General features: G+C 57.1%; 2 protein-coding genes across 3 annotated transcripts; both read left to right on the top strand.

Annotated features, from left to right (window-relative positions):
- The first annotated feature begins 44 nt into the window (after positions 1 to 44).
- Positions 45 to 9,662, top strand: COQ4 (coenzyme Q4). Its single transcript, XM_054584305.1, has 7 exons — positions 45 to 444; positions 530 to 661; positions 1,760 to 1,856; positions 2,369 to 2,471; positions 6,223 to 6,352; positions 6,901 to 6,994; positions 7,441 to 9,662. The coding sequence occupies exons 1-7, from the start codon at positions 375 to 377 to the stop codon at positions 7,610 to 7,612; spliced, it is 798 nt and encodes a 265-aa protein (XP_054440280.1). The 5' UTR covers positions 45 to 374; the 3' UTR covers positions 7,613 to 9,662.
- Positions 9,660 to 24,190, top strand: SLC27A4 (solute carrier family 27 member 4). Of its 2 annotated transcripts, none has more exons than XM_054584302.1 (14): positions 9,660 to 10,759; positions 11,995 to 12,129; positions 14,213 to 14,379; positions 15,914 to 16,308; positions 17,547 to 17,705; positions 18,626 to 18,695; positions 18,804 to 18,895; positions 19,648 to 19,757; positions 19,999 to 20,208; positions 20,379 to 20,505; positions 21,143 to 21,280; positions 21,474 to 21,638; positions 21,713 to 21,859; positions 23,351 to 24,190. In XM_054584302.1, the coding sequence occupies exons 3-14, from the start codon at positions 14,219 to 14,221 to the stop codon at positions 23,506 to 23,508; spliced, it is 1,932 nt and encodes a 643-aa protein (XP_054440277.1). In that variant the 5' UTR covers positions 9,660 to 10,759; positions 11,995 to 12,129; positions 14,213 to 14,218; the 3' UTR covers positions 23,509 to 24,190. The 2 variants fall into 2 exon arrangements, with proteins under 2 accessions (XP_054440277.1, XP_054440278.1); XM_054584303.1 differs by lacking the exon at positions 9,660 to 10,759 and adding an exon at positions 11,201 to 11,238.
- Positions 24,191 to 25,961: the final 1,771 nt, after the last annotated feature.

Genomic DNA, 25,961 nt, shown 5'->3' with positions numbered 1-25,961 from the left:
GCGTCTCAGCCGGAAACGGTTCTCCTCTTACTATCCTCGGGGGAAAGGTGCTGCGGAAAAAGAAACACAGTCCGGCGCTGAACCCCAATGCTAGCAGGGCTTGTTTACAGACCCTTTCTTGGGGTGAAGCGAAATAGGGAGACGTTTACATCGGTAGAGTAGGTGGCAGACAGACCGCTTGGGTTTTCCTCCTACTTAACGATAGGGCTTTTTCCAGTCCGTGCTACGATTTCTCCTCCCAAAAGGTCCTACTCAGTGTAACAGGGATAGAGGTCATTTGATTTGACCTCTCCGGCGCTCCGTTGCCAAGGAAGCTTGGAGCACCCGCCCTGCCCCGCGTGTCCTCCCGCGGCCTTAGGGAAGTGCGTGCTGTCATGGCGACGTTGCTGTGTGGGGCCGTGCGACCGCTCCGCTTGCTCCGAGGTCTCCCTGCGCTCGCTGCAGGCAAGTGGAGGAGGCGGGAAGGAGTCCTGTGTCCCCACCCTCCCATACACACACGTTTGATAGCGGCGTTTTTCTTGCCCGGCAGATGTGCCCTTCCGAGCCGCGAGCCATGGCACTGGCCTGCTCTACCCCGAACACATCCCCACCTCCCCGCTGCAGAAGGCGCTTTTGGCTGCCGGCTCTGCCGGAATGGCTCTCTACAACCCGTATCGCCACGGTAAGGCCGCCAGCGCCCTACGCTCCCGGGAGGCCCTTGCCTTGGAAGCCTGGGCGACTCCCGAACTCTGTCTGGGCTTCCGTTTCCTACGGGTAACTGGAGAATAGACTAGGTTTCTGTACCCAAACCTGGCTGTACCTCAAAATCGCCGGGAACATTCATAAGAGTGCAGAAGCCCGGGTCCCACCCTGAACTCAGTCCGTATCTGTCAGGTGTGGAGAGGGACAGGAGGGAGGGGCCTGGAATCTGAGCTTCTGCCTTTTGAAACTACTTTCTAGGGTATTCTGTCATCCAGCCACCATGAGAACCTCTGGACTAAACAGATGATTTTTAAGCACCCATCGAATGATAACATCCCACTAGAAATTAAACTTTATAAAGTCAGGGACCATGACTGCGTTGATCTTCTGTACCGACTGAATTTTGGATAGTGCTTTGCCTGTAATAAGTGCTCAATAAATATTTGCTGCATGTATCACCAGAACCTCCTAGGGTTCTACGATGCCTTTCTCATCCCTCCCAAACTTCTTAAGTCTGGGGAGTACTGTTACTCCTACTAATAAAAACAATAATGCAACTGCTCACTGAGCCCGTTCTGGCTGTTCACTGTGCTAAATGTTTTATATGCATAATGTTTTTGACTTCTCACATTAACTCTGTTAGAAAGGTGTTATCTGCACTTCACAAACTAGGACACTGAAGGCTGGAAATGTGAAGCAGTTTGCACATCACCACCTAGGTAGTGCCTGCACCTGGGCTCAAGCTCCAAACTCTGATAACAAAGGTTGTGCCTGGCAATGGAGACATTATATTGTGCTGTGATAATGGACGTGAAAGTGATCTGTAACCTCCTGAGAGCACTGTGCTAACCAGAACCACCTCATCCCAGTAGATTAATGACATTAATACTAATAATTATAAGCATGTTGAACCTGAACTGTGTGCAGAATGGTTTGCTAAGTGTTTAACATGCATCCTCATAACTAAGAGAAACAGGAACTGCATCCTGTTTTATCATTTGGAAATGAAAGCTCAGACCAGGTCAAGTAACTGACGCAAGAATATATCCTATATTTGTCCCAATTTCTTTTCCTTCAGACATGGTGGCAGTTCTAGGGGAGACCACAGGATGCCGTGCCCTGAAGGTCCTCAGGGACCAGATGAAGAGGGATCCAGAAGGCGCCCAGGTCCTGCAGTAGGTCCCAGCTCTGTCTCAGGGGTTGGGAATATTCTGTGGGGACCCTGTTTTCTCTAGAGTCACGTTGTGTCTGTCCTGTTCCTGTAGGGACAGATGCACAGGCTGGGCACTGCCCAACTCCAGGGATGCCATTCATGTAGACACCATGGTGACCCCTGGGTAGTGCTGTGTGGTGACCTCGGCCCAGTTCCAGCCACAGGGCTCTGTACTTTCTCTAAGCTCCCATAACACATGCCGGCCACACCCCCTACCCCTTTCCGCAGTGCCCTTTGTGAGTACCCTGGTCACACCTGAGGCCTTCCTGCCTAGATTGTGCCCCTGTGGGCAGGAACCACGACCTTAGCTTATGGTAGTCTCCTCAGTCCCTGCCACCTAGAAGATGCTCTATCAGGACTGGTGGCCCAGTAGCTGCCCTGCCTCTTCACCTCTCATAGCCTTGTTCTAACTGAACCTTTCACCAGCCTTTGCTGGACCCTCCCCACACCCAAGTCCTGCCTTGTGCCTTGCAGGGAACGTCCCCGGATCTCTCTGTCCACCCTGGACCTGGGCAAGCTGCAGAGCCTGCCAGAGGGCTCCCTTGGCCGCGAGTATCTTCGTTTCCTGGATGTGAACGTGAGTTTCCAGGTTCTGTGCACGTGACCATCACCGAAAGGTCAGATCAGTGATATGGGAGTGACGTCCTCAGGAGGGCAGAACCTAAGCTGCCATCGTGGGCAGGAATGTTTTTCAGTTTCTTGTGCCAAGGCTTTGTCATTTTCTATGGGACAGGTAAACAGGCTGGTAACATTTCCCCAGGCGATAACACTGGCCTGCACTTATTAACTTCTTGCTGCGTCCCAGATGCCAGGCTCATACATGGTCTTGCTGAATCCTCCCAGTAACCCTGTCCATATGTTTTACTATTATCCCCTGTAACAAATCAAGGTGAGGCACAGAGGAGCTAAGCTGCCTGCTGGCTTCATGTAGCCAGTGTGCGAACCCAGATCATGCTGTTAACTGCCGCGCTGTGTCCCCCGTTCCAGAAACCATGCTTTCCCTAGAGTGTGACAAACTGCGGCGCTGTCCAGCCCCAGGGGGAGGGGAGGGTCCCAGTCACTGAGGATCTTGTTCATTTGTTTAGCGTCTGGCATGTGTCATCCGTTGTTCCAGGTCCTGGGGACATAATGGTGAACTGGACAGACAAGGTCCCTGCCTTTAGGGAGCTAATATTATGGTTGAGGAGGTAACTAAAGCCATAAAAGGAAGAAATTGTCATATAAAAATTCATACAAAGTATTTATTGAGTACTTAGAACTTACCAGACACTGTTCATAGCAGTTAGGATACAATGAACAAAGTCAGCAAAGAGCCTGCCTTGTGGGACTTCCATTCTAGAAGACAGCCCTGTGAGGACAGCAGTCACCGGGAGAGAGGACAAGGGTGATGGGACCACTTTTGATGAGGTGATCGTGGTGGCCCCTCTGAGGAGACTTAGCAGAGGAGGAGGAGCAGCCTGAGGGGAGACAAGAGGAACATTCTGAGCAGAGGGACTGACGAGTGCAAGGCTCTGTGCGTTTAAGGAAAAGAGAAACCGACTGATGGGGTGGCAGAGGAGAGAGTCACGGGAGGCGGCCCCTGGGCTGGGAGGTCAGCCAGGCCGGATCCAGCCAACCACGGGGAGGAGTCTGTATTTTGTAATAGGAACAACAGAAAGCCACTGAGGACTTCAGGCAGGAGAGTAACACCTGGTTTATAAAAGGTCCTCAGGCTATAGCTAGATACCTTCCTCGCCCCCATCCCCACCTGCCAACACATACCCATTCCAACAGAGGGCCTCTGGAGGGGCTGCCCAGCCCAGCTGCCAGGGCCAGCGGGCTGGAGGGGTGAAGGAGTGAGTGAAGGCTTCTTTGGAGCTGGGTCTCTCTCCTTGGCACTATTGGCGTTTTGGGCCATGTAGTTCTTTCCTGTGGGGAGGGCTGTCCTGTGCCTTGCAGGATGTTTAGCAGCATCCTTGGCCTCTACCCCCCAGATAACAGTAGCCCCCGCCTCTAACTTGTAACACCCACAAATGTCCCCAGTTGAGGACCACTGCCCTAGAAGGTTATTATCCTTGGAAAAATAACCTGTCCCCCCATATTTCTGACACTTGCCCCGTCCCACTTTAAACCATTGTCCTCAGATTTGACCAGCATGCGAGTTTCTTTATCAGTGGGAAACCCACCAGGGCGACCTGCCCCAAGTGTCACCTAGTGAGGGACAGCCGCCTTCTGCAGTTCCGCTGAGCCTTCTGTCCTGTGACCAGTGGAGGGCGCGGGCAGGACGGCCGGGGCCTCTGTGAGCGCTCTACCAGTCACAGCCCTGGTTGGTGGAACAGCCCTAGAGATTGTGACACTTCCAGAGGACAGAAACCAGCAGCCCATACAAGGCTGAACACCTTTGTACCGGCGGAGATTTAGATCAAGGTTCAAAGTGAGGCCGCCCTCCCTGAGGTGGACGTTGGTAGGGAGTGTGTTCATCCTTGTGGCATCAAGACTACAGGCATGAGCTTGGGAGTGAAGAGTCACCTGAGTTGAATAAGAAAAAAGAGTGGCTTGAGTTAGAATCCTGCCTCTCTTCTCAGCATTATTGTCCAGGCTCAGCAAATGGCCAGGGCAAGCCATTTGGCCTCTCCAAGGCTTTATCCGAGGAAAAGGGATCTAATGTTCCTCTTCCAGGGCCCTTGCATGGCTTGTCCCCGGTGGATGTTAAAGCTGCTGGCTTTGGGATCCAGCAGACTTTGTTTCAAATTCCTGCTGAGCCATTTGATCAGCTGTATGATCTTGGGCAAGATACTTTATCTCCCTGAGCCTGGTTTTTTCTTACCTGTATCTGAGGCTCATAACAGCATCTGCCCCCTAGATGGTCAGGAGGAGAAAGTATAACATAGGTAAAGGTCATCTTACAGTGCAGGCACATTGTAGGGACTCGGTACGTGTAGCTGCTGTTGCTACGCTCTCCTACAGCTTCACACAGCAAATAGAACGCTGCGGAAGCCATTGGGACCCAGGACCCAGTGAGGCTACAGACAGACCATGGCACTGAGCCAGCCGCCCCAATGCAGTGAAGGCACCGAACCTCACGGCCTCCGGGCTGGCTGAGGGCCTGCCCTGGGAGCAGGAACAGCAGGCTCTTCCTGCTCCGTGTGTGTGCTCCTGAGACTCAGAGAGGCAGCAGGTGGGCAAAGCGAGGACAGTTCACATTCCCACCTGGGGCTGGAAAAGTGCCCGGGACTGACCCTGTAGCCGTGCATTCAGGAGATGCCTTGTCATGCAGACCCTGAAGACAGAACAATGATCAGAACAGCCCGCCCCCTGTCCTGCGTGCCTGACAGGCTGATGCAGCACTGTTCGTAGAAACAGAATGCAAGCCACGTAGTACATTTAAAATCTGCTACTAGCTACTTTAATAAAGAAAAAAAAAGTGGAATTCATTTTAATAATGTGTAACCCAATCTATCATTTTCACATGTAGTCAATATTTTTTAATTATTGAGAGTTGACATTTTTCTCATACTGTCTTTGAAATCCAGTGTGTATTTTTCATGTGTAGCACCTCCCAATTGCAACTTGTCACATTTCAAGGCTCAGTGACCACATGTGGCAAGTGGTGCTCTACTGGACAGCCCAGGTCTGGGAGAGAGACATTGACAAACACACATGGGAAACGTCACGACACGATCATGTTGAGTGCCACAGGAAAGTTCAGGGCGCTACGCGGGACCGTAACATGGGCCTGATCAGTCTGACAATTGGGAACGGGCTCCCCAGGGAGGGCACGCTTAAGCCAGGTCATGAAGGATGAGCAGGAACTGCCGAGGCGGAGATGAGGGTGGTGGGAGAGAGCACCCTAGGATCTTCCTAAGGCACCCTAGGGGTCCTTAGCTTGTGCTAAGGAACTTTTTATTCAATTTCTAATTGTGGTAAAACAAACAAACAAAAAAAAAGCCGCAAAATACTCCATCTTACCCGTTTCTAAATGGACGGCTCAGAAGTATCCAGTTTACCCTCATTGCTGTGAAACCAGTCTCCAGCACCTTCACATCTTGCAAAGCTGAAACTGCCGTCACACAACGCCTGCTCCCCGCAGCCCCGCTGGGGCTCCTTTACCACGGAGTCCAGCAGGCCGCGTGCAGTGCGTGTGAGTCGCCCAGACTGAGGGGCTGTCAGTACCACCACGTTCCCTGCCCCCCGCCCCAAGACCCTGTCAGCAGGTGCAGACAGAAGCCGAGTGCCAGGAGTATTTGGGGCTTGAGCGTGGTGGGAGCGGCTGACAGAAGCGAGGGGAGGCTGGCCGTTGCACCTTGGGAACTGTGGGGAGGGGTCTAAGGGAGGCTCACGGTTGTCAGAGGGTCTCCCCAGATACCCGAGCGCCCACTCGATTCGTGGACGATGAGGAGCTGGCCTACGTGATCCAGCGGTACCGGGAGGTGCACGACATGCTCCACACCCTGCTGGGGATGCCCACCAACATCCTGGGTGAGTGCCACCTCGCCAGCTGCCCGGAGAGGGGGGTGGGCAGGGTGAGGGCACGCAAACAAGCCTGCCCCCAGGGTCCGTGCTGGGGCCCAGGCCGGGTTCACCCACCTCTGCCCCGCACCGGTTAGCTGGCTCGGTGCCTCATTTGCCGCTTTCCCCAAACACGCGGGCAGAGCCTGTGCCATCCCCGCCGCCTCCTATGGCTCCTGCACAGATATGGCGGCATCCAGGCATCAGGGCTCCCTCTTCTGACTCCCTCAGAAGCTCCCCAAGGTCTGGAGGAACCAGCCTGGCTGTAGAGGCCTCTGCATTCCGACCCCAGGCCTCCTTCCCACCCGGCTTTCCTCTGACTCATCCTTGGGCCCTGTCCTCCACTCCCAGCCAAGTGGCCCAGGGCACAGCACAGAGTAGGCTGGGCATTGCTGCCCCTCATAGGTAAGAGGCACCTGAGAGAGAAGCAGGCGCCTCACTGTCCAAGGCCTTGAGCTCCACTGGCTTCTCTTCCTGCCCCTCCTCACCTCCTACCCCACCCCCCTCCCTGCCCCCAGGGGAGATCGTGGTAAAGTGGTTTGAGGCTGTCCAGACCGGCTTGCCCATGTGCATCCTGGGGGCGCTCTTCGGACCAGTCCGACTCCGTGCCCGGTAAGTTCTCAGGTGGTGGGGGGTCAAGGGAGACCTCAGAGGGGCCAGGGCTCCAGGAAGTGGAAGGGCATGCAGCCTCCGGGCGCCCCAGGGAGCCAGGGTAGAGAGAATGGGGCCGAGAGGTGAGACTGGCCTGGCAGGGTCTCCAGAGCAACAGAGGAAGCCCAGACATTTCGTGGGACCCTGGGGTCTCTTGGGCCAGGCCTCAGTGCTGGGTCAGAAGGGTGCAGCTGCGGCTGGGGGGCAATCTATCACTCGTTTCTGGCGTTGGTGGACATGTGGCTCTGGGCATGGGATTCTGACCACACTGAGCTTCTGTCTCCTCACTCAAAACTGGTGACGATGACTGCCTTCTCCCTGGGTCTGTGTGAAGATTCCCTGAGAAAATGTACATCAGCTGCTGGGCCTCAGGACCTTCTGTTTCCGTCTCTCTCTGCTGCCCACAGGCACCTGCAAGTGCTGGTCTCAGAGCTGATCCCGTGGGCAGTTCAGAATGGGCGCAGGGCCCCTTGTGTCCTCAACCTGTACTACGAGCGGCGCTGGGAGCAGCCCCTGACAGCTCTGCGGGGGGAGCTGGGCATCACGGGCCCCCCCAGGCACATCCGGGGCCTGGCCTAGGCCCTGAGCCGCTGAGCCAGGGGGGCCCGCCCCAGCTCCCCACCCACTTCCTGGGAGCAGAGGGCTCCTTTGTCACTGCCTTTGTTCCTTTTCTTTGAACACTGACCCTTGGACGTCATTTATCAGAATTTGTCATAACCGCTGCTGAGTGGCTTTGAGGACCAACCCAGGAGGCAGCAGCCAGTGCAAAGGGCGCACAGGGAGCCGGGGCCGCCCACAGAGAACCATGTGTGCACAGGAGCCCGTCCTCCGGGCCCATTCCCGGCTGTCTCCGGTCCATGCCCATATCCTAGACCCCTCCCTGCCAGCCAGGGCTATCTGTCCTCCTGGGAGGGGCGACTCTACCCAAGCCCGGAGGCCCAAGAACAGGGAGGCAGAGGGGAGAGGAGTCTCTGCTGTGGGAATGGAGGCTCCCACCAGGCCAAATGCCTGCTTCCCCGGCCTTTGCCCAGTGCTGGCTGATGCCGGCAGCCTTGCGCCTGTGGGCCCCGGGAAGAGACGCCCCCTCCAGCCTGCCCTTCAGTCACTTGCCCCACTCCTTGTCTGAAGTTGGGCAAATGGATTCAAGCTCCCAACTCTACAGGTTTCCAGCAGAGGGACTCAGGGCAAGTCCCCTCCCTCCTCAGCCCACTTCATCAGTAAGAGGAAAAGGAAAACAGCATCCACCTCCTATGGTTATTGTGGCAGTTTTATCAGGTGGTGTTTAGCAGAAAGACTTACCAAGGGGCAGGAGTGATTGCATTTCTGTGTCTGTAGGTGGAAGAGGCAGCTGCCAGGCAGGCAGGTCAGTTTGGAGCAGCAACCTTGGATCAGAGACAAGGAGTGGGGACAGACAGGGTAAAAGGGATTGTGGAAGTGTGGGTGCCTCTGTCTTTGGATTCAGAACAAGATGCACGGCCAGAATGGCCGAGTCTATGGAGTCCTGGGTGGATAAGATAATGAAAGCCCAGAGATGGGCAAGCAATCCCCTGGGTTAACCAGAACACAGGTTGCAAGGCCTCCTGCTTGCTTTTCCTGTGCCTCAGTTTCCCTATGGTTAATAACAGCTACAGTGTAGTCAGAACTGTGCTATGTGCCAGGCAGTACCAAGCACTTAGAAACTATCACATTGACATCAGCAGTCGAGGGAGGTGGTGCTATTGTGTTTCACTAATGAGGCAATAGGAGCAGAGCCAGCGCTGGAACCAGGGCTTCAGCGCTCCTCGTGCCGGCCCCATCCCGGTCTAGGGCCGTGCCCAAGGGCAGAGGGCGGGCGCAGGAGGCTGGAGGCTGACCTCGAACCATGGCCTTTTCCAAGAGGGCAGCCTTTTCCAAGAGGGCAGCCTTTTCCTGGGCTCTTTGAATTTCTGCAGAAAGAGCAGAGGGTTGGCATACACTCCTCATACCTCATTGATCTTGGCAGTACTGGCCACCTTTCCAGACCTGCCAGCTGTTCCATGGCTTTCCAGGGTCCCAGGCACCCCTGTCCCCAGGTCAGTGAAAAAGGCACAGTGCCAAGGCCAGGGGACGAAGGTCAGACCCGGATATCCTCTTCCCAGCCTGGCAGCTCGCCTGCTCCTGCTCCTTGGTGCCCGCATAACCCTGGGCCTTTACAGCACTCGAGAGATGGGCACCGGGCAACAGATTAGCTGTGGGAGCTCCCTGTGTGCAGATCATAGGGTGGCCTGTCGCCACCTGGCAAACAAAGGCAGAAAGTTATACTAGCAAATCGTGACCACTTACTGAGTTCTTACGTAGCCCTTGAGGCCCTATCAACTTCTGCCTGGAAACACATTCATCTCAATAAACCATGTGGGCCTTTTTCCTCTCTTTGTTCCCAGCTCATTATATAGTCAGCTTCTGGTTCACATCAGTGCTCAAATGTCACCTCTAGAGGGGCCTTCCCTGATCACGCCAGCTGAAGCAGCCCCCTCGCTCCATCACATCACCTGGTTTTCTTGCTTACCACTCTGAAAGTGTTTATGTGCAAGTTCTGCATCGACTCCAGGAGGGCAGGGACCTTGCTCTTCCCCTTCGCTGCCGGGAACCATGCTGGGCACACAGCGGGGGCTTGTTGCTTTGTCATCAAAGGAGTGGATGGTGAGCCCCATGCTGGGTCTCCCGCGTGCAAGGTCTTACTCAGTCCTCACGACAACACAACCTCACTTCATGGTCTTGGGTTCAGGGAGTGTCCTAGGGTCCCACCGCTGGGGTGTGGTGGAGCATGTCCTGGGATGCACAGGTCTTGAGCCCTTTCCCAGTAGCCAAGGGGAAGCTCCCTTCTGCCTGATAAAAGCCTCATGTCGCTGATCCCAGGGCAGTGTTTGGGGGCACAGGTGCTAAAGGCAGATAGGCCTGGCCCGCTGCTGGCCAGCCCCGCACCCTGGCAGTAGTCACGGCATCTGTTCGAGCCTCTGTTTTCTGCTCTGTGAAACAGGCAGTGTACACCTGTGTCGCCACAGGGCCACGCGCCTGGGGAGTGCCTCAGCAGGGCGTAAACACTTAGGAAATGGGAGCTGTCATTTGCCACGAACGCCCCTTGAGGCCTCTGAAGTCAGCAGGTACACGTAAGCCAGAGGTATTTATTCTGCACACACCCAGAGCGGGAGGACTTTGATGGCTCAGAGGTGCCTAATGCCAAACACAACTGAATCTACGGGGCAGGCGCCTGCCGTGTGCCAGGGGCCCCACCACTTCGATCCTTGGGAGGTTCAATTCAAGTCCAGATGTCAGTCTCTGGTAAGTCTGAGGTTTAAGTGGTGATGTTAGCTCCCTAATGCAGGGCAGATGGGGGTCATGTCCGTGGAAAGGAGCCTAAGCAGAACATGTCCCACAAGTGACAGCGCCCAGCTCCTGACCTTCCTAAGAACCTCTGATGCCTCCACTGCACCAGGTTAAACTCGGTCTGGCGCACAAAGTCCTTTCCAATCACACTCCACCACGCGGCCTTCCCTAACCCTTGAAGCCCAATGCACGAGCCCACTAGTCTTAAATCGTTTCACAAATATCTCCTAAGTATTTGCTGACTGCTTGGGCTTCTCAGTGATCCAGACAGCTGCATCCCACCCTCTTGGAGCTGAGCAACTTCACGGCAGCTGAGGCCGTCCCTGTGCCAGCCCTGTGCTGACAGTGGCACGCGCCATCTCAGTGAACACCCAGCCCCACGAGGTAGGTATTCCCGTTCTACCACTGAGGACACTGAGGCTCCGTAGGGGGAGGTGGTTTGCCGCATGTCTCACAGTTGGGGCTGGAGGTGTGGCCCAGATGTGTCTGATTACAAGCAAAGAAGACATCACAAAAACGTGGTGGGCATTGACAAGTGCAGTGAGCACTTGGTGAGGGACAACTTAGTGGTCCCACCTCCACCTGCCCTCTCTGTGTGTCCAAGTAGACTATAAGCAACTTAGAGGCAGACTGCCTTGTTTCTCCCATGTCCCCTTGCACCTACCCCTCAGGCCCGGCCCAGTGTTTGTTGGGTTTACTGCTCCAGCTTCACCAATGTGACCCCGCCCCACTGAGCGGGGGAGAATAGGGGAGGGGCTGGTCACCACCAACCTCCAGGTTCTCACTTGCCTTCTTTGCATATGACCGCAGCAGTTGATGCAGAAATAATTATATTTATACTCCTGGATCCTGGTGTTGATAAGGTCAGTGCTTCCAATCCACTCTCATTCATTCAACAAATATTTATCCAGTTTCTGTTATTTTTCTAAGCCCTAATGGATACAATCAGACACAGTCTTCATCTCTAGATTTTGTAGGTACTGTGAGCCTGTAAGCTACAATAACAACTGACACATCAAGTGCTAATTTAAATGATCCCCATGATTCTCCACACAAACCCTGTGAGGTTGTAATTGTTAGTATGGCCTCATTTTTACATAGAAGAAGAAATGGAGACTTTGAATTTTCAACTGAGAAGTTGACCCAAGACCGTTGGATGCCCACGCCCATAACCACTGTGCAACACCGCCTCCTGATTTTAACACCCACACCAAACGGAAGGTGGTGCTTTAATTTACCTAGGTCCCCCAAAACGATGCACCCTATACTCTGGAAGAAATAGGTTCAAATACTAATACTTACCAGACCAAGTTTTAATTTTTAATCCCTATGAATAGATGCCTTTTAAAGACTTCTACTGGACTAAGGGATTAAGGGATCTACTCAAAGACAAATGGCAACTGTGGGTACCCAACATGTTTTGATTATCAAGGTACCAAGTTTTCAGAGGCCCAGAGATGCACAGGGCTGGGAAGCTGGCCAATGACCCAGATCTCAGCAAGTGGCATGACCAACATGGTCACTGATTTGGAGGTTGATTTGCTGCAGGGTTCAGAGTGATCAGAGGCCAAAGTTACAATATTTACAGGTTGCCAGATCTGTGACCTTTGTACCACCAGGTGTGCCAAGTTACTTAGAAGATACCATGGATGGGAAAGTATTCCTACTCAGTAATCCAGACACCGAGTTTATTGTTGTCCCAGAATCAGAGGTGAGAGGAGCTCAGGCCTGCAGTTCTTCTGAATCTTCTAAAGGTACTGTGGTCATAAAATACCCGAATGGAACTGAGGGAGGAGCGCGACTCTGGTGGGACTCGAACCCTCAACCTTTCAATGACCATTCCAAATTCAAGTAGCAGTCCAATGCGCTAGCCATTGTGAAACAGAGCCAGTTACTGGAGTTAATCCTTGCTAAATTCTCTTTCTGAATCCACCCTTTTAGCTTTCTCATAGATGTGGCGCTGGGCCTTTGCCGAACCGTACTCGGGTCTATACGCAGACTCCGCCAACGTAGCCGGGGAAGGGGCGGGACGGCTCTTCCCCAAGTCCGGCTGCCCCCGGTTTGGGAGTTCAGAACTCAGGCAAGGCGCGCCTCTTACTGATTCTGGGGGAGAAGGCGGTAGGGCCGAGGCGGCTCCGGGGAGAGGGGAGGAACCTCTCTGCAGAACGGACTACAACTCCCAGAGTGCCACGAGGGGCGCCGTCTGCGGCCGTCGCGTGCGCGCAGGGCGGGCTGGGCCAGGCGGCGTCTGGCGCGCCGGAGCTGTGCTGCGCCGCCGGCTCTGCGGCTCGCCTGCTCTGGGGAAGGCGCGGAAGGCGGTGTTGCCGGCTGGCGCAGCCGGTTTGGGCCGCTGGAGACTGACGGGGGAGGAGAGCCACGGGCGGGCGGTGCCGGGCCTTGGGCGGGGCTGTCCGGACCATGCAGGGCGCAGAGCTGGCCAAGGGCTGCTGATACCCGGCTCCGCGCGCTCAGGCGCGGCTGATGCCCTCCGCGCTCCCCACTCCGCTGCCGCAACCGGGTCGCATCTGGACGGGGCGTCGCACGGCGGGGCCGACGCCGGGTGAGCATAGGCCAGGCGAGTGGGTCTCCGAGGGGGAGAAAGTGCCCGGCCCCGTCGCGGGTAGGTGACGGTGCTGGCCTGGGGTGGGAGGCGCGCCCTACTGCTCTGTCTCCTCCGGGCGCTCTGCTCCCTGGGCTCCTTAGGAGCCAGGGCTGTCCGCAGTGACCTGGGACAGGGACCCAAAGGAATTAGGCATTCCCTTCTCTCCACACCCCATCCCTGGCGGGCTCTGGGAGTCCAGCGGCCTGAGGACCTTGGAGATCCTGGCTTGGGGTTTGGGGTCGGTGGTTCAGTACTCCTCACGGTTTTTTCTTTTCGCCTGAAGGAAGGGGATATGGTCTGTAAGGGCTCCCTGTGATCCAGACCACATTCTGGCTTCGAGGCTCTTAGGCTACCTTACAGCCATGACCTTCATCCTCTCCCTAGGTATAATAGGACCCGAAGGAAAACTCAGTCCCATCTGCTACCCTCTTGAGCAGATTCGGAAAACGCCATGAATAGAACCCAAGTATCCTAATTTCAACCCAGCCAGCTTTTCCCCTCTCCCTGAGCGCAGCCCCCAAATATTTATCCGAGTGGCTTGCTGAGGGCGTTTGTGGGGATGCCTTCAAGGCCCTTTTCCTCTCGATCACCTTTCCTCTCTGGGCGGTCACCTCTCAGGTACCTCCGGCCTCTACCTCCTTTGCTCTGTCGCCCTCTATGGGCCAGCGGAGGCATGGCGCTACCCGAGCCTCTGGGCAGGGACTGAGAGGGCCCCTTCCCAGGAAGCTGCCACTCTGGGTGCTGGGGCTTGGCCTGGTCATCCAAAGAACCTCTCTAGGTCTTTGGATACGGAGTCAAGCCAGAGGCGCTTGAGTTAATACCTCCCTTCAAGCCGTTTTGGTCAGGGACCCACGATGTCAGGAGAATAGACTGTCCTATTTTGGCTAGAGGGTTTGTGAGAGCAAATCTCCCTACACCGGTTACGCACAGATGGGGAGACTAAGTCTTAACGTGGGAAAGGGACTTGCCACTTGGAGAATCGTGGGCAGAGATGGGACAAGGGGGCTAGCATCCAGCCTCCTGCCTGTCACCCCTGGAACTTCTCATCTCAAGTCCCATGCCTCTAGCCTGTCCCTCCCAGACAGCCCTGGAAAGGGACCCCATCTCCCGCCGCCGCACTCAGTATTGCTAATTCTCTCTACAGGTGGACCCCTTGGCATCCTAGTGGCCTGGCTGACTGGCCAGGACGTGGGCAATCTAGACATTTGAACCCACTGACTACCCGTTGCCCACAGGTCACAATGCTGCTCGGGGCGTCTCTCATTGGAGTGTTGCTGTTCTCCAAGCTGGTGCTGAAACTGCCATGGACCCAAGTGGGGTTCTCCCTGCTGTTCCTCTACCTGGGGTCCGGGGGCTGGCGCTTTGTCCGGATCTTCATCAAGACCATCAGGCGCGATGTCTTGTGAGTACCTGATGGAGCCCTTCCTGGACTCTCCCACACCTGTCTGGGCTCCTAGTCCCCAAAATTTCCCCAGACCAGACCCATGGCCCGTACCAGCACTGGGTGCCTGGGCCCCAGAGGCACAGCGTGTGCTCCACACCCTTCTGGCGCTAGTACCTGGACCTCCATCTCCAAGGTCCCAGCCTCCCGCTGGGAAATCTCCCTAACCTGGTGCTCCTTAGCCTGCGGCAGACCGGGGGGCCTGGGACATAACATGGAACACCAGATGTGTGTGAGGAGACATCTGAAAGGGTCCCGAGGACATGCTGTAGCTTGTGAGCGGGTGACAGGAACCCTGTGGGAAACGTTCTGTCCTTGGGTTGGCCTGAGTTCAAGAGCAGGGCCCCAAATCAGATGTCTGGGAGAACCTTTTCCCCAGACAGTGTCAGGGGTGCCCCACAGGGATGTCCTGTTCCCGGACCACTTGCTGCCACCTTCTCTGTGCCAGGCGCCAGGCTCAGGCCCAGCGAGGAGCAAGGCAGACCCAGGCAGGGACAGGCGTAGACTGGTCAGGGAGATAATTAGGGTGCACGGTGAGTCCCTAAACTGGCAGCGCCATGCGGGCACAGACTCTGGCAGTCTGGCTCACAGTAGTGTCTCAGTGTGCAAAACAGGGACCCGCACCCAGAACAAGAAGCTCAGCATTTGTTGATCCAAGTTGATTGCAAAAGGCAGTATCAAGTGGCCACTGCAAGAAAGGTGGTAGCAGCCGAGAGCTGCGGGAGCGTGGACAGCGAGGAACGCACAGTGGGCCGGGGCCTTAGGGGACCAGAGCAGGCCTCCTGGAGGAGGAGTTGTTCTTGGGTGACACCTCAGGGTGGTGGGAGCAAGGGATTCCAGCCAGAGGGTGCAGCAACAGCAAAGGCCAGGAGGCTGGGAGAGTTCGGGGGTCAGAGGTGGCAGGGGCAGGGCAGGAAAGGGGGTGTGGCCAGCGATTCCACGCACACTTGCTGAACATCTCTGTGCCTGGCACTGAGCGGGGCTGGAGGACAAGGTGGTGAATGGGATGGAGCCCTCCCCATGCTGGGCTCACAGAGGTGGAGATGGGACAGATCGCAAACTCATCCTTTATTTATCATGACGATGTGCGGGGAGCTAGGATGTGGCGCCTTGGGAGGCCCTGGCAGAGGAGTTTGGACCTTGACTGGGGTCCTGGCATCCCAGAAGGCTCAGGCAGAGCAGCTGACTCAGCAGACACAGACAGTAGTAGGAGTTGAACTCTGGAGCCACAGAGGACCGGGCTTCAAATCTTAGTTCTACCACATTCCACCCGTGAAGCCAGGGAAGGGAAGCCATCTGCCGGCAGAGCCTCATTTCTCCCCTCTGTACAGGGGAGGGAGGCCTTGCCCGGTCCCTGTGGCACATCAGCAAGTGGGTGCTAGACAGAGTGGTGGGCTCAGGAGCCTCAGGCCCATGGGGCAGCTCCCAGGCCAGGATATTGGGACCCCCAGCCCCAGCCCCAGCAGTCACAACCCCCTCGCTGGCTCCCACACAGCGGCGGCATGGTGCTCCTGAAGGTGAAGGTGAAGGTCCGGCAGTACCTGCGACAGCGGCAGACGGTGCCCACTTTGTTTGCCTCTACGGTACAGCGGCACCCTGACAAGACGGCCCTGATCTTTGAGGGCACAGACACCCACTGGACATTCCGCCAGCTGGACAGCTACTCGAACAGTGTGGCCAACTTCCTGCGGGCACGGGGCTTGGCCTCCGGTGACGTGGCTGCCCTCTTCATGGAGAACCGCAACGAGTTTGTGGGCCTGTGGCTGGGCATGGCCAAGGTGGGCGTGGAGGCGGCACTGATCAACACCAACCTCCGGCGGGATGCCCTGCGCCACTGCCTGACCACCTCCCGTGCCCGGGTCCTCATCTTTGGCAGCGAGATGGCCCCAGGTAAGCCCCTCAGAGGTGGGGGCAGGGAGGGAGTCCCATGGGACCTTGCACAGACCACAGCCCCCCTCCAGCCCTGGGGAGGTCTGTGTAGCTCAGGGGCTAAAGGCGTGAGCCCTGGAGTCAGACGGCCCGAGCTCTGCCACTGGGAAGCTGGTGATCCTAAGTAAGGGACCAGAATTCTCTATGCCTCAGCTTCTTCACTATAGTACCTCCCTCGTGCCGTTTTCAAGATGACACTTCACCTTGAAGCCCTAACGAAGCAGCTGATGCTAGGTGAGCCCTCAGAGTTAATGGTCACCATTCTTGTGACTAATTAGGCCTCATTTCCTTACCTATAAAGTGGGAACAGGAACCCACTGTCTGCCGCCCTGCGGGACTTGTTCCGTGTGCTGCCACGTGGGCACCGGCCAAGTGCTGAGTGTGGTACTTGACAGGAGCAGCCCTTGTCGTTCACAAAGCCTGGTGAGGAAGGGATTGCCACCAGCTTTATAGATGAGGAAACTGAGGTTCGTAGTGGTGTGCACAACTCACCCACCGTTGACCTGGGCTTAGCCACACTGTCCCTGTTCTTTCTTTGTGGAATAATGGACAGGGAAGGTTATTACGATACTGACAGGGAGGGAGGAAAGATCCGACAAGGAGAAGGCAGGTGTTTGGACCCATCCAAAGGAAGCCCAAGGAAATGGGCTGGATGAGCCAGGACCGGCCCGTGCTCAGGGTGGGTAAACATCTGGATGTCTGTAATGTGCAGAGGAGCCCGAGAGAAGGTTCCCGCTGTCTGAAGAGGCTGGAGGGCTCCTAGCCTCTAAGCCCCACCCTTCCCTTCCCACCAGACCTCCACGGACTAGGCTGGTAGAATGGGTAAGATTGTAAATCTTGAAGTGAGACAGAGCTGGCTTTGATTCCCAGCTTCAGCACATTCTGGCTGTGAACAAGTCCCTCCCATTCTCAGATCCTCAATTTCCTTACCTGTACGACAGGGAGATGTTGATACCTACGTCCTAGGCTGCGTGAGCAGGAGAGTGCAAGTAAAGAGCCCACCATGCAGTTAGCCAGTGGCTAAGGGGGGTTGTCGCTCCTCTCAGCATCTTCTTCCCCATATAGAGGCCCTGGGTGCTCCTCCCTTCCCCTACCCAACCAGCCTCCCCTGGCAGGGTGCCTGGCCCTGACATGAGCAGCGTTCCTGGGAACCCTGGGCTTCCCAGCCTGCCTGTTGATTTGCCCTGTCTCCCCCACAGCTGTCTTTGAGATCCACAACAGCCTGGACCCTTCGCTCAGCCTCTTCTGCTCCAGTCCATGGGAGCCCAGCTCGGTGCCTGCCAACACAGAGCACCTGGACCCCTTGCTGGAAGAAGCCCCAAAGCACCTGCCCAGTCGCCCTGACAAGGGCTTCACAGGTGAGACCCCCACCCCCAAGGAGGGGGTCTAAGATGGTCCAGGAGACATCATTGCTCTCAGGGCCAGAGGCCTGGGTTCTTCTGCATACTTGCCAAGTGACCTGGAGTGAGTCATGTCACCTCCCTTTTCCACCTGGGAAAATGGGGACAGTAGCCCTGAGGTTACTCTGCAGGTTATATGAGCTGATGCGTATGAACGTGTTAGGCATGGCACCGAGTACGCCGGAGCTCACAAAACCCGATTCTGATTTGTTAAACAAGCCTTTGTGGATGCCTAACGTATGCAGGGTCATGTGGAGCCCAGGAACCTGCCGTTTCTGAATTTGGTTTGGGGTTGGGCCAGGGGCAAGACCCTTTAAATACTCATCCAGCACCCGTTCACTGCAGGCCCCTGTTGGGTTGAGACCTCCCTCTGCCCCAGGCTGCCTGCCTCCCCTGGCCCTCCTCCAGGCAGCCCCTGGGCCCTCTTGTTGCACTGCCTGTACGCTACAGAGCTTGCTGTGTCTCCTGGTGTCTCTGAGCGTGGGCTGAGTTCACATCCTAGCTCCGCTCTTCCCCTGTGTGGCCCCCTGAGTGGCCCCCAAGCCTTGGTTCCTACAGCCTTAAAATCAGGAGTGGTGACAGAACGTGATTTTTGAGGATTAAAAAAGATGCATGGGAAGCTAGGGTGTGACAGGAAGGGCTCAGCACCTGGTGGCCGACGTCTCCCTGGGCTTGGCACAAAGTAAGGGCCCAGAAAAAGTTTGTTGATGAAACAGGCGCGGGCGTTAGGGCAGAGAATGGCGCTGGGGTGCATCAGAGGAGGCTTTCTGGAGGAGGCAGGACGGCAGTGGGCACTGGATGACGCCCGCACAGGCATCCGCCTGGCTCCGCTCAGCCCCGTGCCGCCCTCTCAGCTGCCTGCGTGTATGTTTTTTCAGATAAGCTCTTCTACATCTACACGTCTGGCACCACGGGGCTGCCCAAAGCTGCCATCGTGGTGCACAGCAGGTACGGGGCAGGTGTGTGGGGAGAGCGGGGTGGGGCGGAGGCGACAGGACGCGGGAGCCTCCCCTCTGCCATTCCAGGGGCCCACTGAGCCCTCTGCCGCCTGCCCAGGTATTACCGCATGGCTTCCCTGGTGTACTACGGATTTCGCATGCGGCCCAGTGACGTCGTGTATGACTGCCTCCCGCTCTACCACTCCGCAGGTAACCTGGGCCGCCCCTCCACCTCCAGGGCTGCTGGCGCCTCAGGCGCCCACCGCCCTTGGTGGGCAACACGTTGCAGTGGGAACACAGGAGTTTTGGAGTCAAATCAGGGTTCAGATCCAGACGTGGCCATTGATTGGAGCTCTGAGTGAGGACGGGCACACCACCTGATGGCATGTGTGACCGTGTCCCACAGGGCACCGCAGCTGGTTGGAGTGTTGCGTTCATTTCTACGTGCACGGTCTTGCTGCTTGGTTTTAGGACTTGAAGGGGAGACAAATGAAATAAATACAGTTCCTTCCCTCAAGGTGCTTAGAGTTGGGTGTGTGCATGCAGGGGGAGGGATGAGTGATGGGAACCCACCTCACATGGTGCAAGAAACAGCCTGGTGAGTGTGGGAGGCCCAGGGCACAGGAGCTCAGCTCAAGGGGAGAGCCTAGTGATGGCAGGGAAGGCCTTCTGGAAGAGGTGCCCCCAAGACAGGCAGATGTGAGGTGCGGAAGCCATGCAGGCCAACTTGGTCCTCCTGATTGAATGGCAGTGTTGAGGGAATAGGAGCAGGAACTGGGGGCCAGCCCTGAAGGCTCTGGGGGAATGTGTGCTTCATCCCACAGGCACTGGGGAGCCGTGGAAGGTATCTCACTAGGGGAGAGGTAGGATCATCAGTGTTAGGAGGGTGAGGACAGGAAAGAGGGAGCCCAGAGGGGAGGGTGTTCCATGTCCCTGATCTCCAGGGCCCACTCTGCCTTCAGGGAACATTGTGGGGATTGGGCAGTGCCTGCTCCACGGCCTGACTGTGGTCATCCGGAAGAAGTTCTCAGCCTCCCGGTTCTGGGACGATTGTATCAAATACAACTGCACAGTGAGTGAGGGACGGGGGTAACCCTGTGCCGTCATGGCCCTCCCACCAGCCTATCTGGGGACCTCCGTCTTACAGTTGAGGCAGCCAGTTGTTCATTGTTCAGCTGGGGAGATGGAGGCCCAGAGAGGAAAGGATTAGCCCTGGGGGGAGGGGTAGAGCTAGTAGGGGGAGGGCCTGAGGGACTGGGAAGCCGGAAGTGAGAGCAACCTCGGGCCCACACTCACTCTGAGTCTGCCCCCAGATTGTGCAGTACATCGGCGAACTGTGCCGCTACCTCCTGAACCAGCCGCCCCGGGAGGCAGAACGCCAGCACCGGGTGCGCATGGCCCTGGGCAACGGCCTCCGGCAGTCCATCTGGACCGAGTTTTCTGGTCGCTTCAACATCCCCCAAGTGGCGGAGTTCTACGGGGCCACTGAGTGCAACTGTAGCCTGGGCAACTTCGACAGCCAGGTGCGACCCCAGCTGGGGAACGTGGATGGACCCCGGGAGGCTCTGGCAGCAGAGGGAGGGCAGAGCTCCAGTGAGGGAGTGAGGGCGCTGCAGTGTGTCCCCCCACACCACACGGTGTCCAGTTTTAGACCCACGGTGGAGAGCCCAGGCCCAAGTCTTGACCTTTACAGGTAGGAGCCTGTGGCTTCAACAGCCGCATCCTGTCCTTTGTGTACCCGATCCGGCTGGTACGTGTCAACGAGGACACCATGGAGCTCATCCGGGGACCCGATGGTGTCTGCCTTCCCTGCCGGCCAGGTCCGCCCCAGGGTTGGAATTGGGAGTTGGGGGTGGGAGGGTTGGCCAGGAGAGAGACAGGATAGGAGTGGATGGGTAATAACCCTGTTCTGATGAAGGGCTATCAGTCGGTTGTTCTCATAGGGCTACAAGTCATTTATTTCTCCATCCGTCCGTCTGTCCATCCATTCTTTCACTGTCCCATCCCAGCCGTCCGTCAGTCCATTCGCTCACTTTCATGCTGAGGACCCTGGGCCCAGGCCACCTGGGACAGTCCTGGCTTAGCCCTTCAGCTCTGTGCCTGAGTCCCCACATCTGCAGTGGGGCTGGTGGCAGCAGTGCTCCTGGGGTGGCCCTGAGGATCATGTGGTGCCGAACATGAAGCTCCTGGAGCTGAGCCAGGAGCCCGGGGAGCGCTGGCTTTGGCCAGACCTCCCACATGGGGCCGGGCCCCCCTTTCGTCTGTTGGTTCATCTTCCCATCTTCTTGCTGCCCAGCGCCCAGGGTCAGACCCGCCCAGAGGCGCTCTGGGCTCGGGGAGAAGTGGGAGCAGTGTGACCAGAAGTCAGACCGGTCACTGCAGGGTGCATTTGGGGGCGGGGGAGCTGGTGGGAGAGGCCACCCAGGGCAAATCTGGCCTCGCCTTCCCTGCCCCCAGGTGAGCCTGGCCAGCTGGTGGGCCGCATCATCCAGCAGGACCCCCTGCGACGCTTCGATGGCTACCTCAACCAGGGTGCCAACAATAATAAAATTGCCAAGGATGTGTTCAGCAAGGGCGACCAGGCCTACCTCACCGGTGCGTGGGCACCTCTCCCCAGCCCTTTACAGCCCCATGGGGGGTGGTGGAGATGTACAAAGGGGCCTTCCCCCGCCTTCAGAGAACACCTCCCCCAGGACTCCCCCAGTCCCCTCCCCTAGAGTCTAGCACATCCTAGCGGTCCAGAGAGGACTGCTTGGCTCAAGCCCTTCCTCACGTAACCCCGCCCTAGGCGATGTGTTGGTGATGGACGAGCTGGGCTATCTGTATTTCCGAGACCGCACGGGGGACACGTTCCGCTGGAAAGGCGAGAACGTGTCCACCACAGAGGTGGAAGGCACACTCAGCCGCCTGCTGGACATGGCCGATGTGGCAGTATATGGCGTCGAGGTGCCAGGTATCTGTGTGGGGAGGTGGGAGGTGCCACCAGGGGGCGCTGCCAGCTGCTCACATCCACTTCTCTGCCCTTAGGAACTGAGGGCCGAGCTGGGATGGCTGCTGTGGCCAACCCCACTGGCAGCTGTGACCTGGAGTCCTTTGCACAGCACCTGAAGAAGGAACTGCCCCTGTACGCCCGCCCCATCTTCCTGCGTTTAATGCCCGAGCTTCACAAGACAGGTCTGTCCCCTCCCCTGCTCCAACTTGCAGGTTTCAGGCCTCAGCCCTTTACCAGTTTCTTCTGGAGAGACCTGGGTGGCTGTCCCTTGATCTTCACCCATAGCCTAGCTAGGTGGCGACTAAACAGACCTCCCTGTGTACAGGTGAGCAAGGTGAGCCTGCAGAGACAGAAGGTCCGACCATTCGTTGATGGGACAAACAGTAACTGAGTACCTTCCGTGTGCCAGGCTCTGTGCTAGGTCTTGGGGACATAGGTAACAAGTTCTGAGAGGACTTCCTTGGAGCCTCTAGAGCAGTAGTAGCAGAGGCAGCCTCGGGACAAGGGATTCCAAGACAAAGGAAAGAGTACAGGTCAAGCCCACGGAAAAGGGAACGAGGAGGGGCTCGGAGGGTGGGGTTGCCTTCCTGAGGAGGGGCGTGTCTGCGAGGCCAAGTGAGAGGGAAGACCTGCGCTGGGCACGTGTGAGGACCCTTGGACACCAGAGCAGCAAAAGGAGGCCCCCAGCACCGGAGCCAGTAAGGGGGAGGCCAGTGGCATGAGGCGGGGGAAGAGGTCGGCAGAGGCCAGAAGCCCAGAGCCTGGTGGGCTGGCGTGGGGGCAGCAGGGAGCCACGGAGGTGTTTGAGCAGGGCAGTACCCTGGTCAGACTCACGTTCTCCGAAGCCCTCTGGCTGCTGCATGGAGAGTGGGAGAGGCAGCCCGGGGCGGGGAGTGGGGAAATGAGCGCGTGGCTGTGGTCATCTCCCTGGGGGCACGTGAGTGGTGGGCCTACCCTCACACAGCAGGGCGGCACCATTCCTGTCTGTTGGTCCACTGAAGATTTCCGGGAGTTGTTTGGCGGGCGGGAGGCTCGCGCCCAGGCCACCCGCCTTGCTCTCCCTGGCTGTTGCTCCCCTGCCCTGGCTCTCCCCACATCTCAGCCCCTTCCCTGGCCGCTCACCTTCTGGCCTCATCTGCCAGCCCACCTCCCACAAGGTCATCATGTCAGTGCTGCCTTGATACTATTAAGAAAAAAAATGCTGCTACTTAACACTATTCAGAGATGTTAAAATCTGAAAACGTGCATCTCAGCATCCAAGGAACAGGTTGAACCCTCTGGGGTCATGAGCAGCTTAAATGCCACTACAGCTGCCCGGGGAGGTGCTTGGATAAAAGGAGCCTTCACAGCCCCACGTTCTGCCCCTCACTCTGCTCTGTGTGTGGCCTTGGACAAATAGCTTCTGTCCTTCAGGTGTCACTTTCCCCGTCTATAAAAAGGGGGTGGGTAACGCAGCCCGCCCCTTGCCGGGGCTGCTCTTGAGAAGCGGCACGCGGTGAAATAGATGGGGCCTTCTTTGTGAACTGTGAAGGGCTCTGCTCTTCCACACGAGTCCTTTCCTGTGTCTCCCTGGTTCTCCCCTGTCCATCTTCAGCTCCACTGGGTGCCTTCCTGGGAGCTCAGCCCTTGCCCTGCACCCTCTGACTTTTCCTCCCCCCATTTTGCTCCCTCAGGGACATTCAAGTTACAGAAGACAGAGCTGCGGAAGGAGGGCTTTGACCCTGCAGTCGTGAAAGACCCGCTGTTCTACCTGAACTCCCGGACGGGCCGCTACGTCCCATTGGACCAAGAGTCCTACACCCGAATCCAGGCTGGCGAGGAGAAGCTGTGATTTGCCTGGAGTCCCTCTCAGGGCCAGTGGATGCTGGATCCAGAGCCCCAGCTCCCACCCTGGAGGCATCCTGGGCAATGCCAGACCAAAGCAAGCAGGGCCCGGCACCTCGATGATGAGGTGCTGATCCCCTCCCTCTTCAAACTGCCAACTGACTCACTGCCGCCTGCCCCTCCCCCAGCGGCTTTCCGTGAAAGCCTCATGTCCACGTTTGTCTTCAAGGCCAGGCAGGTCCCCGGGCTGAGACTGACTGGGCCCCTCAGGATGATGTCTTGGGTTAGGTCTGGGGCAGGTGAAGGGTCACCAAGCACTCCCCAGAGCAGGGAGTTTCTAAGCGGGGCTGGGGCAGATGCCTCCAGACTCAGGAAGCCAGCAGAGCCGGCAGGCGCCGAGGTGGCCCTGCATCAGCTGGTTGAAGAGGCTCCAGGCCAGAGCTGCTCTCATGGGACTCGGCTCTGCCAGTGCCTCCAGGAGGATGGGAGGAGGGCCCCGACCTGCAGCAGGCCGCCCAGACAGAGCGTCCTCCCTCTCGTGTCCTCTCCCCTAGGTGGCTGCCTGGCTGTCCCTCAGGCAGGGCCTTTCTGTGTTTGTGGGTCTGTCCGTGTCACCTCCATCTCGGTCCTGACCTGGCTTTGAGAGGAGGAGGGGTGGGGGCACTCAGGGGCCAATAAACTGCCTTGACTCCCCCTAGCCTGTGTGCATGTTGCCTGACCTCCTCAGGCCCCGCCTACCTCCCCATGGCTTCACTCACTCTTAGCATCTCTTCACACACTTGGGCTTAGGGCAGGTGAGATGCCACAGCCACATTTCAGTTCCCACCCGTTTGGCAAGGTGTTTAGCCAGAAAGTCCAAAGTATCTGTGTCACTTAAGAGCCTGTGGTCTTGGGCAGGTGACTCAGTCTTGGTGACGCAGGAGTGATCAGAAGGATTCAGAGAGCTGAAGGTAGCCACCATGAGGAAAGGGCTGCTCAGAGCCTAGGAGAGAGAACCCTAACCCCAGGGCAGGATCCCCACTTGGACCCTGGCTGTTCTCATCGCTTGGGGTGCACTTCCCAGGAGGTTGCAGGTGTGAGGAAGCAGAGCAGGGCTACAGAACCAGCCTGGGCAGAGCTCAAGGAAAAGCTCTCCGGAGCAGCCTGAAGGGCCTGGGCGTCACTCCCAGGCTGGACATGGGAAAGAGGTCCGCCTCAATGCAGAGCCTTAGGCACGGTGCCCTGGTTTTTACCTTCACTCCCCCTCACCATTGTCAGTGTCCCTTGACAGAGGTCACACAGCAAGTAGTGGGAGCTGGAACGCAAGCCCCAGCCCTCATCCCGCCCCACTGCCCCACCCACCTGGTGCAGAGGACTGCAGGAAAGCCGGAAGATCTTTCATTCCACGCATGCCTGTGGGCCACGCCCTAGGCCAGCAGCTGACAGTCCAGGTGGAGGGTGGCCAGGGGAAGAAACCTGGGTTGTCTCCTGGGGAAATGACCTTTGAAAGAGGAGTGTGGGGCTTCTCTTGGGGCCAAGTGTGGGAGGGGTGGTGGTCGGCCCCGCGGAACAAGATGCTTAGTGGGGGTGGGGTAGGGGTGGGACGGTAGGGATGGCTGCAGTGCCCGAATGTGGCCAGCAGAGAGCGCGCAGAGCCCGCAAATCCCGCCTGCACTTAGCGCTCAACCCAACCAGGCAGGCCGGTACTCCGCCCAGGGGACGCCGCCTTGGGTTTTTGAAGGCTCCCGAGGGGCTGGGTTTGGCTGACCGCACGGCCTTGTATCTTTAACCCTCGGCAGTGCGTGCTCTCCCAGCCTTCCTCTAGGTTAAACACAGTCACCAAAAGCAGTATGGAGTGGTAGAAGCTCCAGGTCAGGAATCAGATGTGCCTATGTTCAAGCCCATTGGTCAGGCTCAGCCTCAGTTTCCTCTCCTGTAGGACTCTCTATATTGCAATCTTGTGGACGTGCAATAAGACCATGCATGGAAATCTCTTCACTCAGGGTCTGGTGTTGGTATCTGCTCAGTATATGGTAGTTTAAAAGGGAGACCCCAGACTAGGCCTAAATTCCCCACTTCCGCATCAGCCCATCAGTGAAGGGGTGGGGTTGGTGGGCCTCTCAGCCTTGCAGCCTCATCCAAGCCATGGCTGTGTGAGTAGTTTCCATGCATGCAGTAGGTGCTCAAAACATGCTTGTGAAGTTAATTAAACATAGGTACTGTTCATCGGGCACTTCCTGACATTTATATAGTGTTTTACTATTTACAGAGCACCGAGTTATCTCATCTGTGGAGCAGATTCTAAAGGCGTGTTTGTGCAAGGGGGTGGGGTGGGAGGTGAGGGGGCCCACGAGGAGCAAGCTAGAGACCCAGGCCCTAACTCTATCCTCTGGGGGCTGGGCAGAGGGGGCTAGCAGTAAAGAAGCAAAGAAGGTGTGCTGAGCTGCACCTAACCTGGTGTCCTAGCCGGCGCGCGGGGGT

This window comes from Pteronotus mesoamericanus, unplaced genomic scaffold, assembly GCF_021234165.1.
Source record: "Pteronotus mesoamericanus isolate MK-2021 breed Mesoamerican mustached bat unplaced genomic scaffold, CSHL_Meso_final contig_78, whole genome shotgun sequence".
Classification (NCBI taxonomy): domain Eukaryota; kingdom Metazoa; phylum Chordata; class Mammalia; order Chiroptera; family Mormoopidae; genus Pteronotus; species Pteronotus mesoamericanus.
Note: the sequence above shows the minus strand (reverse complement) of the source record. Positions and strands in the feature narration are given on the sequence as shown.

Bases quoted from the DNA above. Each gene is read 5' to 3' on its own strand.
- COQ4 (XM_054584305.1), top strand. From the start codon at position 375: ATGGCGACGTTGCTGTGTGGGGCCGTGCGACCGCTCCGCTTGCTCCGA. The intron at 445-529 runs GCAAGTGGAGGA...CTTGCCCGGCAG, and splicing joins TCTCCCTGCGCTCGCTGCAG to ATGTGCCCTTCCGAGCCGCG. The intron at 6,995-7,440 runs GTAAGTTCTCAG...TGCTGCCCACAG, and splicing joins CCAGTCCGACTCCGTGCCCG to GCACCTGCAAGTGCTGGTCT.
- SLC27A4 (XM_054584302.1), top strand. From the start codon at position 14,219: ATGCTGCTCGGGGCGTCTCTCATTGGAGTGTTGCTGTTCTCCAAGCTG. The intron at 18,696-18,803 runs GTACGGGGCAGG...CCGCCTGCCCAG, and splicing joins GCCATCGTGGTGCACAGCAG to GTATTACCGCATGGCTTCCC. The intron at 20,506-21,142 runs GTCCGCCCCAGG...CCCTGCCCCCAG, and splicing joins CTGCCTTCCCTGCCGGCCAG to GTGAGCCTGGCCAGCTGGTG.